The following is an 18636-nucleotide window of genomic DNA, read 5'->3' as shown; positions in this document are numbered from 1 at the left end:
TCTGAAATGGGTTGGGTAGCTTTCTCTCATTTCAAAGTTTCTATAAGACAGGAATTATCAGTTTCTTGATGTTTTGGTAACATTCATCTTTCAAAAATTGTCTTTTGGCAAGGTGGACTTGTGATTACTGATTCCATTTCCTTAGTGGTTGTTTTAAATTGTCAAAATCTTAGATGGATCTTCTACTGTTTTCCTAGAAATATATCCATTTCTTCTCCACTTACAAAATTTTTATCATAAAGTTAATGGTATTCTTATGATTATTTTAAATCTCTATTGGTAGTTATGTCCTTTAAAAAAAAATCTAAATACTGTTTATTTGAGCCTTTTCCTTTCCTGACTGGAGGTTTATCTGAAGGGTCCCTTCTGCTGCAGCCTGCAAAGCCTCCATCAAGGGACACCCACTAGCTGGTTGCTGCCACAGCTGTGGCTTTACCTACCCCAGCTAACCCAGCGAGTATTAGTCCATCCCCACACTGCTATAAAGAACTGCCCGAGACGGGGTAATTTATAATAAAAAGGACTGACTCACAGTTCCGCAAGGCTGCAGAAGCCTCCAGAAACTCACAATCATGGTGGAAGGCACCTCTTCACAGGGCAGCAGGAAGAATGAATGCAGGAGGAACTACCAAATACTTATAAAACCATCAGATCTCATGGGAACTATCACGAGAACAGCATGGGAGAAACCACCCCCATGATCCAATTACTTTCATCTGGTCTCTCCCTTAACATGTGGAGATTATAATTCAAGATGAGATTTGTGCGGTGGGGCCAGAAAGCCTAACCATTATCAGTGTGTTTGCTTGTTTACTTCTATTTTAAACTTTAAAATAAACCCGTAACTTTAGCAGTGCTGTTTTGCTACTCCTCTTAAATTCTCTCATTTTCTTGTGTATTTCATCCTTTTGCTAGTTTTGCACTGGTTACTACTCAGTTTCTTTGTTGTACTGAGTCATTTAAGTATCATTTTGAGAATGGAAAAAAAATGTTATTAAGTTCATTATTCCTTATGTATTTACTGAGCATACAATTGTTATAGAAGGCAGAAAGAATTTAGGTAGACAGGGTAAAGCGAGTCCCCGGCAGAAAACTTTTCCTTTAACAAACAGCAGCTCAAATATAGCTCTCTTTTTGACCTCATGCAGTTAACCCCAGTAAAACAGTGGCCCTTAATAAGCACATTCCTTTCCCTTTAGGGGCACTAAGATAAGGAAGCTAAAAGCAGACTGGGGGGATGCCTGCAGCTGCAAGATGTATGGGAACAGACAGAGAAACTCTCCCTTCCAGATAAGCTGGACAAAGAAACATAGACTAAGAGTCTAAGAGCCTATGTGGTCAAGGAATGGGATAAGAGCTGATAAAAAGCTATGCTCTGTACAGATAGCACACCTGGTCCCAACTAAAGCGTCCTCGGACCCTAGGAGGATAAGACATCCCCTCCTCATGAGCCCCATCCTCACTAGGCCATTTATAAAAACCCTGACATTTTTACTACAACTTGGCAACCTGCTCGGAACCCCTCTCTGTAACAGAGCTGTTCTTTCCTTTTGCCTATTAAACTCCTGCTCCAAACTGTGTGTGTCTGCGACCTCGATCTCCTTGGCCATGAGACCAAGAACCTTGGTATTTACCCCAGACAACGAGGCTGCTTCACAATTACAGGTGCCTACTACATACTGGGCATTATGGAGATACTGAGAGTAAAGAGATGAAAAGAAATAGTTCATATTAAACCAGATATGTTTATACCGTAATACAGACATATTTTTCTCTGTCCCATCCTATTTTATAGTTATATAATCATATGGGCTCCATTTCTGGAGTACAGTTTTGGACAAATAATTTCATACCATACTGTATTTTCATGCAATACTGTAACTGTAGAACTCTATATTAAGTATTTTCATGTAGTACTATAACTGTCACATTCTGAATCCCATAATGAGAGACATCTAAGTACAAAACCATGGCAAGAATACTGTGGCTTTTTATACTTGAGTCAAACTTAAAAATGTCCTGGCCTCATAAACTGTTTCCAAAAAAAACCTTCTCAGCATTTTTAACTTATAAGTAGATGGCAACATTTTAATCAAAACAACAAAATTTCTGCTATTATCTGTGACAAATGCAGGAAATGTACTTCCACTCTCAAAAAATAACCCTTGAATGAACACAACTCTCACGTGGAAGTTTATTTTACTGGGGTGAAACTCAGTATTTTTGCTAAATAATTGCTAATTTAACAAAGTAAAAGACAGCTGTCACAATTCCCAACATAAACAACAGCTTTTCCAAGTCAACCAAAAAGAGTAGAGTTTTGCACCAAAAACTGACAATCTTGTCTTTTGCTATTAAAAACCTATGGTTAGCAATTGCTAAAGAACTGTGGAGACTCTAGAAAGAGGGGGGTGGTACATATGTTCAATTCTTTTTTCCAAACATGTCAATAGAACAGAAGGTACAGTAGTTTATGAATGCCAGAACTAAGCAAACTAGTGGTTTGCTTTTTTTAACATGCAAAAAATTCTTCACACAGTATTAATTATATTATTTTTCAAGTGCATTGGGTTTGACTGTAAGAAAATTAATTATTGGGACCAGAAATTAATAAGACATGATTAAAAGTTCCTCCAGCAAAAGTCATGTTTGCAAACTACCTAACTCAACCCTGATTACCCATATGTAGAAACTTCACACTTACATCACAATTAAAGACATAAACTGAAATTAGTTGGCTGATTTTTGGCTTCCTCTGATTAGTCATTCACAGAGCAACAGCGGGACCTTAAAACTAACAGTTTCCCCAGCTATTTACCTCTGGAGTTCTGTTACGGAACTTGTTGGCTTCAACAATGAAGGGAAATTGTGCTGCCTATATCCCATCAATTAAAAATAGGATAGGAATTTATTTTTGACTATAGTAGTTCTGCCATTCAATTGGTACAAGCAGAGGGTAATGCTGGTTAAATTAAGACTTTTTTTTTTTTTTTACAGTTATACTGTGGGAAGTTATTCAAATTTCAAATTTATTTACAGTGTTTGAAAAGCACACAACAGAAGATCTTCATTTATGCAACAAGTCAATCATCTGCAGTATGTATGGAAAATAAAAATCTAAGGTAAGTCAAACATACAAACTCTACCTCTTGCTTTCCCCATTAGAATATACACATTGGAAATCTAAGTTCCAAACAGTTCCTCTCTACTGAAGATAGTGAAACTTAGTGCAAGCCCCCTAATTACCAATTTTTTGGATGCTTACAAAATGTTGAGCCTTGATGGCGGAAGAGGATTCTATTTAAAAGAGATGACTATATTTTTAAAAGGCTAAATTGACTCAGTTTATTTTCAAAAGAAGGGTTGATCCATGTTTTCAGTTTATTGCCATACAGAAAACATTGTATAAAATAATATGGTAGACTTCTACTTCAACATATTCACGTAAAAACATCACAGTGCAAGAAAGTGATCATAATTAAGCATGAAGACATCAAAAGCCAGCCAGTATTTTAACTACAGAGCAGAATATTCTTGCTGTCCCTTCCTAGAAAATGTTGGCACATTCATTAACTGCTCAGGTTACAAAAATCACTTCATGTCCACTTCCTGTCCTTCAATATATTTTCATAACTACACTGTGTTACATTAATGCTGGTGGACAAATTAGCTCCTATAAAATCTAAAAACCTTTCAGGTAGCACAATGATTTAAAACCAACTAGGAAAAAGCTCTCCCAGAATATTTTTGTATGTAATATTCTGTCCATTACCACAATAACAGAGTAAAAAGCTGTTTTACCTTAAAAATAAGCTAAAGGAAGATAATTTCATTTTTCCTTTAAAACATTTCTTAGCTTTTAAATAGAGAGAAAAAGTTTAAATTTTCTTGGGGGAGGAGAATATTTCATAAGTAAAAACATCAAATGTTGTACAAATGTTTCATTTAGGAAACAAATACTTAGATTCAAAGGATTCTAAAACATTTCAACATTATAAGAAAACTGTAATTTAAAGCTAAAAAATTGTAATACATCAAACTAATATAAATTACTCAATAACATGTTCTATTGTTTTTCACAAAATCCATAATTAAGGAATAGTGGGTTAGGTGAGACATTTTCCCCAACATTTGGTCAGATTAGCTAAGCAGCTCTGGGCAAAGGATGTCTCCTCTGAATCAGGATCTTGGCCTCTTAAATGAGGGCACTGGACTAACTGCCCATTCACATCCCTCTAATCTACACATTTATCACAACTGTTCATCTTATATAATCCTTCCAAGGATGAAGTGTTTCAACTCAATGTATTTTCCAGACAAAGCTCCCCTGTTTAAGTGGCAAAACTCTTCTTTAAACTTTAAAATTTTTACTTTAAAATGTTATTTCCAATATTATTTCCTGCCACCTTAGAAGATGTTGAGGGATAACTAACAACACAGTCTCTAAATGACACAGTCTCCTGGACTTGCCAGCTGATGACAGGATCTGCAGATACGTCTCAGGCTCTGCTCCAATTCTGAGCAACTCTGGGCCACACTGAGTGAGAAAGAGAATGATACCACCTACACTGTATCGCTTTATTTCAAAGACCAGTAGAGTTATAATATATCAAAGTATTTGTAAAGTACAAATTACCATACAAATGCAAAGGACTGCTGTAATAAACCTAAGCAAACTTTTCCCTGATAATGAAATCTGGATAGTTTTAGAAAATATATGTTGTTTGTCAAGACTTGTGCAATAGGCCATGTGTGGTGGCTCACGCCTGTAATCCCAGCACTTTCAGAGACTCAGGCAGGAGGATTTCTTGAGCTCAGGAGTTCAACACTAGCCTGGGAACATACTGAGACCTCATCTCCACAAGAAATCAAAAAATTAGCCGAGTGTGGTAGTGCACAACTGTAGTTCCAGCTATATGGGAGGCTGAGGTGGAAGGATTACTTGAGCCCAGAAGATTGAAGCTGCAGTGAGCCTTGACCATGCCACTGTACTCCATCCTGGGCAAAAGAGCGAGACCCTGTCTTGGAAAAAAAAAAGAAAAAAGAAAAAAAGACATGCGCAATGATGGCTCTGATGCTTTGGTTACGTGGCATTTTGTTCTTCTGCTTCTAATTATGCTTCTAATTGCACCAGGTGTGGGATTCAGTTTCTGTCTCCTTGAGTCTATAAATCTGACTTTAAATAGGTGGAAACCAAAACCTACAGATGTTACTTTAGCAAATGCTGTGTCATCACTGTTTACTTTGAAAGAGTGGTTCCCAACCTAGGGTAGGCATCAGACTTACCTTGGAAGCATTTTAAAAAGTGAGATTTCTAGGCTCTAGCCCTAGGGATTCTGATTCAGTGTATCTGGAGTAGGATGCAGAAAAGCTCTATTTTTTTCCAAAAGCTTTCTAGGTAATCTCAACAAGCAATCAGTTCAGTTTTGGAGACATATTACTTTACCCTCAATTTCTTCTCTATTTTAGTAGCTGCTAGTTTGTTTGTTTGTTTTCAGTATAAAAATTTCCCCTTGCATTAATCAGAAGTACACTTAGAACAGATGGCCCATGATTTTGGCATAGATCCACAGAGAGCTAGTCATTACACTTCTTTACAATAAAATTTAAAAATGATAAATTAACCTCAGAGCTAAGACAATGCATGTAGACGCCGAAGGGTGGCTGGTTCTGTGATTACAGGGCAACTGTTTTCTGCTTTACTTGTAGTCAAGTCACTGATAAACATGAAGACCATATTACAGCTGTCACTACCGAATAAAAGATGGCAGAACTCCTCCAAATAACAGGAAGATGGCGAACCAGCTAATCACTATCATTTAGAAAATGTTTCTAGCAAACATAAATGAAAGTATTTCTTAAAAAAAAAAAACTAGTTTCCTATAGAAACCCGAAGATTTCCACACTTCTGAAGTCTACCACAAAGTGAAAAGTTGCCCAAAACTACAGTTGTTTAAAAATATGTTCAATTAACTGTGAAAATGTAAGTGTAAAATAGGTGCAATTTCATCCTTTAGGAGGTTTAACGGGCACAAATGGAATTCAGTTTCCATTTATTCTACTCAAATAGTTTTGTGAAAACGATAAATAAAGTACTTGGTATAATATAGTTCTGAACACCATACCTTCCAAATTTAATACAAAAGCCACATTTGGATTTTCCGATGTCCCACGTGTGTCTAGGCACTGCGGAACGTCGTCATGTCTTTGGGTTCTCTGCTGGGGACGCACCAGTCATCAGCCTCGTGGTTGGTGTTGTAATGCTTCCAGGCAGCTTTGTTATACACTGGGAGTCTTTCTATTGAGTCTGTTGACAGAGCCTGAAAAAGAAAAACCTAAGACCTATTAAGTCTGGCATTTTTTAGAATTCATTATGTGAGAAAATAGACAATGGCAAAAAGGTTATGACAAATTAAATAATATTCTATTAGTATCTTATTAATCCTTATACCACCTAAATATACTTTTAAATGGTATGTATATTTGAAACGTGTTATTTATGAAATCTGTGGCACTGACTGATGTGCAGGTTGACTGAGTTTGTTGCTTACAGTAATTCCCCAGCCATCCTGGAAGCTGCTGGACTGAAATTTTACACAAAACATGACCCAGATCAGAGTTGGCTAACTGAAGAAGTTGGTTAAATGTAAAAGCATACAAATCGATATATGTATCTTAATGTATGTACATAAATTTAATGAACTCTATTTTAATTATTTACTAGAAGAAATAGTGTTCTTTTCAGCATAGTCACTGTGCTTTAAAAAAAACTCATCACAAGCCAGGCACGGTGGCTTATGCCTATAATCCCAGTGCTTTGGGAGGCTTACAAAGGAAGATTGCTTGAGCCCAGGAGTTGGAGACCAGCCTGGGCAACATAGCAAGATCCTGTCTCTACAAAAAATAAAAATATCAGCTGGACATGGTGGCACATGGGTGTAGTCCTAACTACTTGGGAGACTGAGAGAGGAGGATCACTTGAAGCCCAGGGGTTCAAGGCTGTAGTGAATTATGATTGTACCACTGCACTCCGGCCTGGCAACAAAGCAAGACATTGTCTCTATAAATACATAAAAATTTAAAAACTCATTATAACATTATTAATAAATAGAAATCTATGTCTAAGGCATCTTAGCTTTTTCGTGAACATTTATTGGCCCTGGGTTTGAATCTGTGTCTTCTCCGGCCTCCAATTTCAGTCACTGTGCACAAGATTTCTGCATCATGCATGATTTCAGTTTTCCATATATTATTACCAGTAATTCTCCATTGTATTTCAGCTTCCTATAAGTCACTGGAACCTGAGATAAACTACATTTCTAGTTATCTTCTTCAAGTTAGGATTTTTCAGTAGTATTTCCATCCCAGGCCAAAGGCATTTCCTAAGATGCAGAACATCCTGAACCAGAAAATCTCATTCTGATAATGCTAAAGTCTTTGATGTTGACAATTTTAATGATTCTCTAAGACTTCTTATCTTCTATTTTCCCTAAGGTAGAACAAAAAACCTTTCACCTCCATATTTCTCTAAATATTCCAGAATTTCTTGATCTACAGGCTAGATCAAGCTTGTCCAATCCACAGCCCACAGGCTGCATGCGGCCCAGGATGGCTTTGAATGAAGCTCAACACATTTGTAAACTTTCTTAAAACATTATGAGATTTTTTTGTGTGCAATCTTTTTTAAGCTCATCAGCTATCATTAGTGTATTTTATGTGTGGCACAGGACAGCTGTTCTTCCACTGTGGCCCAGGGAAGCCATAAGATTGGACACTCCTGGGCTAGATCAAAATGTTACATTTTGTCATAAAAACATTGCACTGGGCCAGGTGTGGTGGCTCATGCCTGTAATCCCAGCACTTTGGGAGGCCAAGGCAAGCGGATCACCTGAGGTCAAGAGTTCGAGATCAGCCTAGCCAGTGTGGTCAAACCCCATCTCTACTAAAAATACAAAATTAGTCAGGCGCCTGTAATCCCAGGTATTCGGGAGGCTGAGGCAGGAGAACAGCTTGAACCCGGGAGGCGGAGGTTGCAGTGAGCCGAGATCATGCCATTGCACTCCAGCTTACGTGACACAGAGCGAGACTCCGTCTCAAAAAAAAAAAAAAAAAAGAAAAACATTGCATTGATGTTGCCCTTTTCCCTCGCAATTGACATGGTTAAAAAAACAAAAAATACCATCTAGAAAGAATTTAGTCTTTTCAGATATTTTTTCCAATATAAATTCTTCAACATTTCCTATAAAATAGATGCCATCTAGTGGCCAGAACAAGAAACTAGAGTCACTAAATCAGGCATAAACAGCCACCAGTTAGCCGAAGAAGGGGAATGATGGAACCTAGTGTTTTTCCAACCATGTAAAATGTGTGGAACCCTCCTTAATGCATTGAACACTCCAGGCAAGCAGACTAAGTGCTTCTGTGTCCATTAGGTAAGCTATATGCTTACCAAGAGTCACTTGTGCTTGTTCCCAAATCTGTTTGTACAATTCTGTCATGATAATTACAAAATTTATTACATAAGCAAAGAATAAAAAGGGGAATGTTTCCTTGAAAACTAAGATGAATGTTTTGGAAAGACTCATGAAGGAAAGTCACATAAAACTTGCTGTCAAATCAGTCAGGAGGTATCTGTAAAGGACTGCATAAAAGTCCAAAAAGAGTATGCACTTGTTGGTTTAAAGAAACTAAAATGATGCACTGTCAGTACAGCTTTTGCAAAAAAGACAATGTGACACTCCAATCTGCAGACCCATATACAAAGAAAAAGCCTTGGCAGTACATCAAAAGTTTGGCGTATCAATGTCCATTCATGTGTTTCATGTTAAAATTAAACTTGTATGATATATAACTTATGATTCTCTAACCCAATTTTTTTCCTATTAATAGACAGAGTCCTAATCACTCCAGGATACAAATCTCTTTCCCCATAGTTTTAGGGGATCATCTATCAAAATGGGTGAGATCCCAGGCAAAAAACCATAGTTTTTTTCTATTTAAACAGCATGTGGTAGAGTTAAATTTCATTACAGTTAAGTATGGACATCTGTTCTTATCATCAAAAGAAATATTAAATCAAGAAGACTACAGCTATTACCTACAGCTATTACCTTAATGTAGATAACTGCATCTGTCCCGTAACCCTCTAGGGAATACAGCTTCAGGTCTCCTTGGAAGTATTGTGCGTAAAGACGTGATATGGGCAATCCATAACCAAAACCAGCCTGTTTGATGAGAAAAACAAAATTCTATTCAGAAAGACACACACTGAAATACTTTTCTAATTAAGATAGATGCCATTGAGTACCACGGGGCTATCAGAGCCCGCATCTGAGAGATGCATTATATTTAATATAATTAATATTTAAGCATTGACAATGATTAAGCTGAGGTTTACTTGAGTACTGTATCAGCTGACTTCCCTCTGGTCATTTAAAACTCTTTATTCTTTCTATAAAATGACTTGTGGTTGGTCTCGAAAAAGCATATTGCTTTTCCTTGCTGGCCTGCTCGGTCGTATTGTGTCCGGAATTGGTTCCTTCCAGTGGGTTCTTGGTCTGCGGACTTCTCCAGGAGAGGGGAGAAGAGCAGCATAAGCAGCTGGCAGAGGCAGGGAAAGACCAGCAGAAAGGAAAGAGAGAAAGAGACAGAAAGTCAGAGAGAGAGACAGAGGAAGAGAGAGACAAAGAGGGAGTCAGAGAGAAAGAAAGAAAGAGACAAAGTCAGAGACAGAGAGAGGAAGAGACAGGGACAAAGAGGGAGTCAGAGAGAGAGAGAAAGAGAGACACAGAAAGTCAGAGAGAGGAAGAGACAAAGAGGAGTCAGAAAGAGAGAGGCAAAGAAGTCAAAGAGAAAGAGAGATAGAAGTAGTAAAGAAAAAACAGTGTACCCTACTCTTTCAAAAGCCAGGGTAAATTTAAAACCTATAACTGATAATTGAAGGTCTTCTCTGTAACCCTATAACACTCCAATACCACCTTGTTGTCAGTGTAAACAAGGGCATAGCCCGGAAGCACTGAGACCACTGACAACCCGTAGCTTTCCTATCAAAAATCCTTAACCCAGCAGGTTTCCTAACAGGGGATCTAAATCTGAAGGTCCGACCAGACACAGGAGGAACTCCCTTCAGGACAGGACAATAGATGTTTCCTCCCAGGCGATTAAGGGAAAAAGACACAATGGGTATTCAGTAAGTAATAAGGAAACTCTTGTAGAAGCAGAGTTAGGAAAATTGCCTAATAATTGGTCTGCTCAAATATGCAAGCTGTTTGCACTCAGCCAAACCTTAAAGTACTTACAGAATCAGGAAGGAGCCATCTATACCAATTTTAAGTTAATATGGACTGAACGAGGTCTTATTAATAGCAAGGAATAATTGAAATTCCAAACTTACAAGGTTTTCAACAAAAGTAAAGTTTGCTAAAAGTTAACAGTGTAACATTTATTATCTTAACTTCTAATCCTATGGAAATCAGACCCTATCAGTGCCCCTCAAAGCTCAAGTCCATCAGCGCAGGGCCATACAACTAATACCCCTACTTACAGAGTTAGAAATGGCCACTGCTACAGGAACCGGAACGGCCAGTTTATCTACTTCATTATCCTACCACCAAACACTCTCAAAGGATTTCTTAGACAGTTTGCAAGAAATAACGAAATCTATCCTTACTCTACAATCCCAAATAGACTCTTTGGCAGCAGTGACTCTCCAAAACCGCCGAGGCCTAAACCTCCTCACTGCTGAGAATGGAGGACTCTGCACCTTCTTAGGAGAAGAATGTTGTTTTTACACTAACCAGTCAGGGATAGTATGAGATGCCACCCGGCGTTTACAGGAAAAGTCTTCCGAAATCAGACAACACCTTTCAAACTCTTATACCAACCTCTGGAGTTGGGCAACATGGCTTCTCCCCTTTCTAGGTCCTGTGACAGCCATCTTGCTATTACTCACCTTCGGACCCTGTATTTTTAACCTCCTTGTCAAATTTGTTTCCTCTAGAATCAAGGCCATCAAGCTATAGATGGTCTTACAAATGGAATCCCAAATGAACTCAACTAACAACTTCTATCAAGGACCCCTGGACTGACCCGCTGGCCCTTTCACTGGCCTAAAGAGTTCCCCTCTGGAGGACACTACAACTGCAGGGCCCCTTCTTTGCCCCTATCCAGCAGGAAGTAGCTACAGCGGTCATCGCCCAATTCCCAACAACAGTTGGGGTATCCTGTTTAGAGGGGGGATGGAGAGGTGAAGCCAGTTGGGCTTCTGGGTCAGGTGGGGACTTGGAGAACTTTTCTGTCTAGCTAAAGGATTGTAAACGCACCAATCAGCACTCTGTGTCTAGCTAAAGGTTTGTAAACACACCAATCAGCACTCTGTAAAAACGCACCAATCAGCGCTCTGTGTCTAGCTAAAGGTTTGTAAACACACCAATCAGCACTCTGTAAAAACGCACCAATCAGCACTCTGTAAAATGGACCAATCAGCAGGACATGGGTGGGGCCAAATAAGGGAATAAAAGCTGGCCACCCCAGCCAGCAGTGGCAACCCGCTCGGGTCCCCTTCCACACTGTGGAAACTTTGTTCTTTCACTCTTCACAATAAATCTTACTGCTGCTCACTCTTTGGGTCTGCACTACCTTTATGAGCCGTAACACTCACCACGAAGGTCTGCAGCTTCACTCCTGAAGTCAGCGAGACCATGAACCCACCAGGAGGAACAAACAACTCCAGACACGCCACCTTTAAGAGCTGTAACACTCACTGCGAAGGTCTGTGGCTTCACTCCTGAGGTCAAGCAAGACCACAAACCCACCGAAGGAAGAAACTCTGGACACATCTAAACATCTGAAGGAACAAACTCCAGACACACCATCTTTAAAAACTGTAACACTCACCATGAGGGTCCGCAGCTTCATTCTCAAAGTCAGCAAGACCAAGAACCTACCAGAAGAAACCAATTCTGGACATGGTATCTCAATACTGCTCTTGGCAATATCATATAAAATGTGTTATCTCTTTTAGGAGCAAGAGTAGAAAATGGCTTGTTGCAGCCTAACAGATATATCTCATGACTTCATATCATAAATTTCCAGCCACGTTCTGAGCCTGGAGATATCTCTAATATAGATCTACTTTCTTAATTCTCACTGACGGGTCACTTTTCCACTTAAAAATCTTCAAAACATACCAGCACTCCCACCACCCCTACCCCACTGTCTTAGAAATCAAAACCTAAGCTTCTAAAAAGAGCTTTCTAGACCTGGTAAGATCAGGTCTCTGCCTCCCACTTTCCAGTCCAGCACAACTACACCTCTTGCTCTTAAGTTCCTTAAACATATCATTCCGTGTCTGTTCATTTTGGTCCCAGTATCCAGAATAGCCTCTTTATCTGGATAAATCCTACCAATTCCTTAATACAAAACAAAACATCTGGATAAATGGGAAAATGGTTTTTATTACCAAGTCATATGTTTGATGACATTCCATATAGCATGCTAACTATGAGCTTGTATGGACTCAAGAATCAGAGTGCTATTCACAAACCCAGGCTCCAGCTTTACCTAACTCTACCAACTATAACTTAACTTTTCTACCTGGAGTCTCTGTTTGCCCGTACAAATCAACTATTCCATTTCCACACCTCCCTGCCCTGGGAGGCTAACCTGGATTGTCACTGGATTCCCATGCCCTCTGCTTACAGCATGTCTTGGAAAACCCAGCAGGAGTTCAGAGGAAGTCAAGGCGGGTATTTACTCCCCTGGTTCCTTCCCTGAGGTTGCCTTGGGCAGGCCGGGCCCCTGGAGAGTAAGCAGCTACTCTGCAGCTTTCCCTTCCTCTGGGTTCTGCTAACTTTGCCTTCTCCTCATCCCTCATGATTCAAGGTGGTGATAGCTTTGCTGCTGCTAGCCCTGGGTTCCTGTGCTATCTTTACCTACACCTATGTAATTAGTTTCTTTGTAAAAAGGCCTTCTTTCATAATTTGAGTGAGCTACCTCTTTCCTCTTGTGACTCTGAGCGATACATTAACTGGTCTTAGAAGTGGCCCCAAGAAAACTGTATGAGCAGGTGGTTCAGGCTCCCACGATACCTGACCTACTTTACCACGTGCTCTCTCTTGACCATACTTATGGGCTGACTCATAGGGCTTCCCCTATAACCAGTTAACAGGGAAGAAAAACAACATGGGCCTAGTCCACTGGTGGATCTACCCCATGTGCCATCACCATCTGAAAGTAGGCTGCCGTTTTCCTACTACAATCCCTCTCAAGGTTGGAGGGCAGACCTGAAAGACAGCAGTGAAAGTAAACCCTTCCAGCATGGGCAGTGGCAAAACAAGTGGCTGGCTTGTTAAGGACTTGGAAAGAACAAAACTGAGTGAAGGATGAGAAGGAGGTCTGGAAGAGAGATGTGTGGATGTTCCTCTCTGGACTTACAGTGTGAAGATAGCCTATCCATGCAAAGACCCACAAGAAGGTATCCACAGGGAGGAAGCCCTCCGTAACCAGGTAGACAAGAAAGCCACTCCTGTGGGCATCAGCTGGCCTTTCTCCAGCTACCCTACTGCCTGCTGACTGGGACCATCTACAAAGCGATGTCAGCAGAAAGGAGGCTCTGCAAGAAATTAGTAACAGTCTTAGCCTTGTTAAGGGCATGTAGATGTATGGAGGAGCCTGTTCCAGGTCAAGCCTCCTATTTTCTTAAAAATTCACATACATTTTACATCCTAAAATAACAGACACTTACATGGCATTTACCATGAGCCAGGCACCATAAAGAGCATTTTTACATATATCAACTCACTTAATTCTCACAATAACTCCATTTTTCTAAGTGGGGAATCTGTGGCATCCAGAGGTCAATAATTTTCCCAAGGCTGCACATCTAAGATGCAGCAGTATCAGAAACAGAACCAAAGAGTTTAGATCCAGAGTCTGGACTAGCTCACTATGCCGCTCTCCACAAAAATTCTACAATATTCGTTTACTACAAAAACAGCAGCTCCCTTCTATCCCTCTACTTTTTAGGATAAAACTAGACTTGTAAAAAGATGCTCATGTTTATCATTTGACATTGTCTGTCTGCCCCTTGACATATGGATGCCAACTCCTGGAGGGCATGTATCTGAATTGGAGAAGGACATTACTAGAGCAAGCATTTCAACTATAGTACAGCTGCAGCCATAGCATTTGTGCTATGCATTAGGCAAAACTGAGAGGTGAAACCGGCTGGACTGGGCTTCTGGGTCGGGTGGGGACTTGGAGAACTTTTCTGTCTAGCTAAAGGATCGTAAACATACCAATCAGCACTCTGTGTCTAGCTAAAGGATTGTAAATGCACCAATTGGCGCTCTTCGTCTAGCTAATCGGGTGGGGACTTGGAGAACTTTTGTATCTAGCTAAAGGATTGTAAATGCACCAATCAGCACTCTGTGTCTAGCTAGCTAAAGGTCTGTAAACACACCAATCGGCACTCTGTAAAAACACACCAATCAGCTCTCTGTAAAATGGACCAATCAGCTCTCTATAAAATAGACCAATCAGCAGGATGTGGGTGGGGCCAGATAAGTGAATAAAAGCAGGCCCCCAGAGCCAGCAGCGGCAAGCCACTCTGGTCCCCTTCCAGGCTGTAGAAGCTTTGTTCTTTTGCTCTTCACAATAAATCTTGCTGCTGCTCACTCTTTGGGTCCACACTACCTTTATGAGCTGTAACACTCACCGCGAAGGTCTGCAGCTTCACTCCTGAAGCCACCGAGACCACGAACCCACCCAGAAGAACAAACAACTCTGGACTTGCCACCTTCATGAGCTGCAACACTCACCACGAAGGTCTGCGGCTTCACTCCTGAAGCCAGCAAGACCACGAACCCACTGAGAGGAACAAACAACTCCGGACGCCCTGCCTTTATGAGCTGTAACACTCACCGTGAAGGTCTGCAGCTTCACTCCTGAAGCCAGCGAAACCAGGAACTCACCGGGAGGAAGAAACTCCAGACACATCTGAACATCTGAAGTAACTCTGGATACACCATCTTTAAGAACTGTAACACTGCGAGGGTCCGCGGCTTCATTCTTGAAGTCAGCAAGACCAAAAACCCACCAATTCCGGACACAAAACTATCAGAATAAAGTCCTAGTTACTTCCTAGGAAGGGGTCTAAAATAGATCTATCTTGTACTATACCCCCATCATGTTACAGCATAACTCTACTGGAAATGTCAGAGAAGTTTCCAAGCCTAGAAGAATAGAGTTCTTCTAGAATTGCAGACAAAATTTTGGCAACATACTTTTTGTGGGGGAGTTAGAACATAAAGATAAGGATGGAGTCAATTCAAAAGTTGATCCTATTAAACCTGAAAATAGGTGGAACTAAGATTAACAAAACACCATCAAAGCAATTATAATTTAGGCCTTCAGGTTGGTGATTGAACAGATTAGAATTTTAGTCTTATTTTTCAGTCTAGGATATGAGATCATTCTAATGACAAGTACTTGAGAAAAAAGTCAACACTAAAAAGTAATTCAGTGTTGACCAAACACTACTAAAACCAGTAATTTATTCCCCACATTAGAAATAATGTGGTTAACCATATTTCAAAATATGGTTTTACACAGGAAAACTACTGCTATATCACGATCAAACTTTGTAACAAGAACTCCAAATCTCTGTCTCGTGCCCATTTCAGTTGGAAAAAAAAAAAGTATTCTGAAGGCTGTTTAAATTTAGGGGAAAGTGTGCATTTCTAAGAGCTTCTTTCTTCCTTGTGGAGTACCCTACATGACGGCTTAACTTACTTATTTGGCAGCTACAGCATGTGGAAGGCAATTCACAGAAACACACTTCATTATTTCTTGATAACATACCAGAGGCACCGCGCGGGAGGTCTCAACACGAGGTCTTGGTGCAGTTGAATACATGTAGTTGAAAAGTCTGTCAATTTTCCTCAAAGGAACGCCACCTCCTCGGTCACTCATCTAAGGTAAGAAAAGGATTGTGCTCTATGCCCAAATCCTCAAAACAGCAAAATATCAACACATACTCATAGCATCACAGTTTAACTGCTGGTGGGAGAGCGCTTTTTTTTTTTTTTTTTTTTTTTGAGACAGAGTCTCGCTTTGTCGCCCAGGCTGGAGTGCAGTGGTGCGACCTCAGCTCACTGCAACCTCTGCTTCCCGGGTTCATGCCATTCTCCTGCCTCAGCCTCCCGAGTAACTGGGACTACAGGCGCCCGCCACCATGCCGGGCTAATTTTTTTTAGTAGAGGCGGGGGTTTCACCATGTTAGCCAGGATGGTCTCGTTCTCCTGACCTCATGATCTGCCTGTCTTGGCCTCCCAAAGTGCTGGGATTACAGGCATGAGCCACCGCCCCCAGCCTGAGTGCTGCTTTTGAAAATGAATACAACACAATCCAAGTTGCCAATATAAGCATTTCCCTCGCTGTTGAACCCAACCCAACTCCTCTAATATGTGAAACTCTAATACATAAACTCCATCATAATACTGCTGTGGCTTTGTATATTTCCGGGAGTCTCATTAACAGTGCATTATAGCACAGAACTGGGCACAAGTTAACCCTATCTTGTATGTAACTATAAATCTGTTACTCCTTTCTGGTGGGCAGCATGGTGACTAGAAGCAAATTAAACACGCACACCTGTAATCCCAGCACTTTGGAAGGCAGAGATGGGTGAATCACTTGAGGTCAGGAGTTCAAGACCAGTTTGGCCGACACAGCGAAACCCCATCTCTACTAAAAATATAACAATTAGCCAGGTGTGGTGGCACATGCCTGTAGTCCTAGCTACTTGGGAGGCTGAGGCAGAACAATTGCTTGAACCCAGGAGATGGAGGTCACAGTGAGCCGAGATCGTACCACTGCACTCCAGCATGGGTGACAGAGCAAGACTCCTTCTCAAAAAAAAAAAAAAAAAATTAAAAATGCATGTACTAGGCTGGGCATGGTGATTCACGCTTGTGATCTCAACACTTTGGGTGACTGAGACAAGAGAATCACTTGAAGCCAGGAGTTTGAGATCAGCCTGCACAACAGACTAAGACCCCATCGCTACAAAAAATTTTCTAAAATTAGCTGGGCATGGTGGCATACAACTGTGATCCCAGCTACTTGGGAGGCTGAGGAAGGAGTATCACTTGAGCCCAGGAGGTGGAGGCTATAGTGAGGTATGATGGCATCACTCACTGTACTCCAGCCTGAGTGACAGAGGGAGCCACTGTCTCTAAATTAAGAAAACAAAAACAAACAAAAAAAGAAAAGCATATATTGGGTGGGTCTGGTGGCTCACACATATAATCCCAACACTTTGGGAGGCCATAACAGGGGAATCACTTGGGCCCAGCAGTTCCAGACCAGCCTGGGCAGTATACTGAGACTCCGTTTGTACAAAAAAAAAAAAAAAAACTTTAAAATTACCCAGATATGGCAGTGCATGCCTGTAATCCCCAACTACTTGGGAGGCTGAGGCAGGAGGATCACTTCAGCCCAGGAGTTCGAGGCTGTAGTGAGCTATGATCTCACCACTGTACTCCAACCTGGGTGACAGAATAAAACCCTGCCTCTATTTAAAAAAAAAAAAAAAAAAAAAAAGAGCATGTACCTTTCACACAACAATGTCACTTCCAGAAATTTATCCTGAGAAAATAAGCAGAAAAGCATGCAAAGTATATATGAGAACATCCATCACAGCTCTATGCAGAATACCTAAAAGTAAACAACCTAAATAGGGGATTAGTTAAGTAAAAGAAAGTACATTCTAAAATAGAATATTGTTAACCATTAATTAGATATTATATAGAACTCCATATACTGGCATAAGAGATAGTTAAGCAGCAAAAAAAACCAACCAACAAACAAAAAAAAAACAGTTACAAAGAAGCATTTATAATACTCTGCAAAAATTCTATTATAAAAAGGTCTGAAATGATATCTAATTTTATTGTCTGTAGAATGAGTAATTTTCTCTTCTTGTTTGGGGTTTTCAGTTTCTGAATTTTCTTCACAATTACTTTAACAGGAAAAAAACAGTATAATTTTCATTTTCAGGGAGAAAAAGACAGAACCGCTATTTTGTATTTCCATCTACCAGCAATTTTACAGCCTAGAACCCCAGAAAACTTTCTGATATGTTCGTAAGGCATGTAGGTCTTTACATTTTCATATCATTTTTCAACTCAAACAGTATGGCAAATCAAATTTAGTAATTTATTTACATATAATTTTTCTTTTCCTTCAAAGTTAACATGGACTTATTTTCCTAGCTACTATCCAGCTTATATTCTAATCTACTACAGCCATTTTCCTTTGTCACAGAACCTGGATTTTACTGCCTATAACAATATAGTTGTCATACACAAACAAATCTGCTTTTAATTTATGTATATATAGATTAAAATAGTACTGAATAATATGTATTAAAAGTCAATAGGCTGAATGGCTTATAGTTGAGTTTTTATATATTTAAAAATTTTTACAGTATATATATATTACCTTTATAATGGTAATTATGTAGATATTTTGATTTTTATAACTAAAAAAATCTGCCTTGAAATACCATTGAAAGATGTGCCTCGAATACATCTAAAATTAAGTAATTACACTATCAATAATAAAGTATACAAG

At 39.9% G+C, this 18636-nt stretch overlaps 1 protein-coding gene across 27 annotated transcripts in view; it reads right to left on the bottom strand.

The window, feature by feature from the left end:
* The window catches only part of PDK1 (pyruvate dehydrogenase kinase 1), a 161749-nt gene that overhangs the window by 115120 nt on the left and 27993 nt on the right, over window positions 1-18636 (bottom strand). For 18 of the 27 annotated variants that reach the window (XR_010109498.1, XR_010109494.1, XR_010109493.1 and 15 more), the window contains 3 exons: window positions 15862-15972; window positions 9111-9224; window positions 6126-6320 (listed from right to left, as the gene is read on the bottom strand). Coding sequence is in view for 3 of the 27 variants with exons in the window: in XM_063595445.1 (XP_063451515.1) it covers window positions 6180-6320; window positions 9111-9224; window positions 15862-15972 (366 nt within the window). In the remaining 24 variants the exon portion in view is untranslated. Of the gene's footprint in view, window positions 1-3319; window positions 6321-9110; window positions 9225-15861; window positions 15973-18636 lie in introns of those variants that run through there. The other 9 variants (XM_063595445.1, XM_003824259.6, XM_063595443.1 and 6 more) reach the window with 4 other exon arrangements.

The sequence above is a fragment of the Pan paniscus genome, chromosome 13 (genome assembly GCF_029289425.2).
Source record: "Pan paniscus chromosome 13, NHGRI_mPanPan1-v2.0_pri, whole genome shotgun sequence".
Taxonomy (NCBI): Eukaryota; Metazoa; Chordata; class Mammalia; order Primates; family Hominidae; genus Pan; species Pan paniscus.
This window is presented reverse-complemented; position numbering and strand designations above follow the sequence as displayed.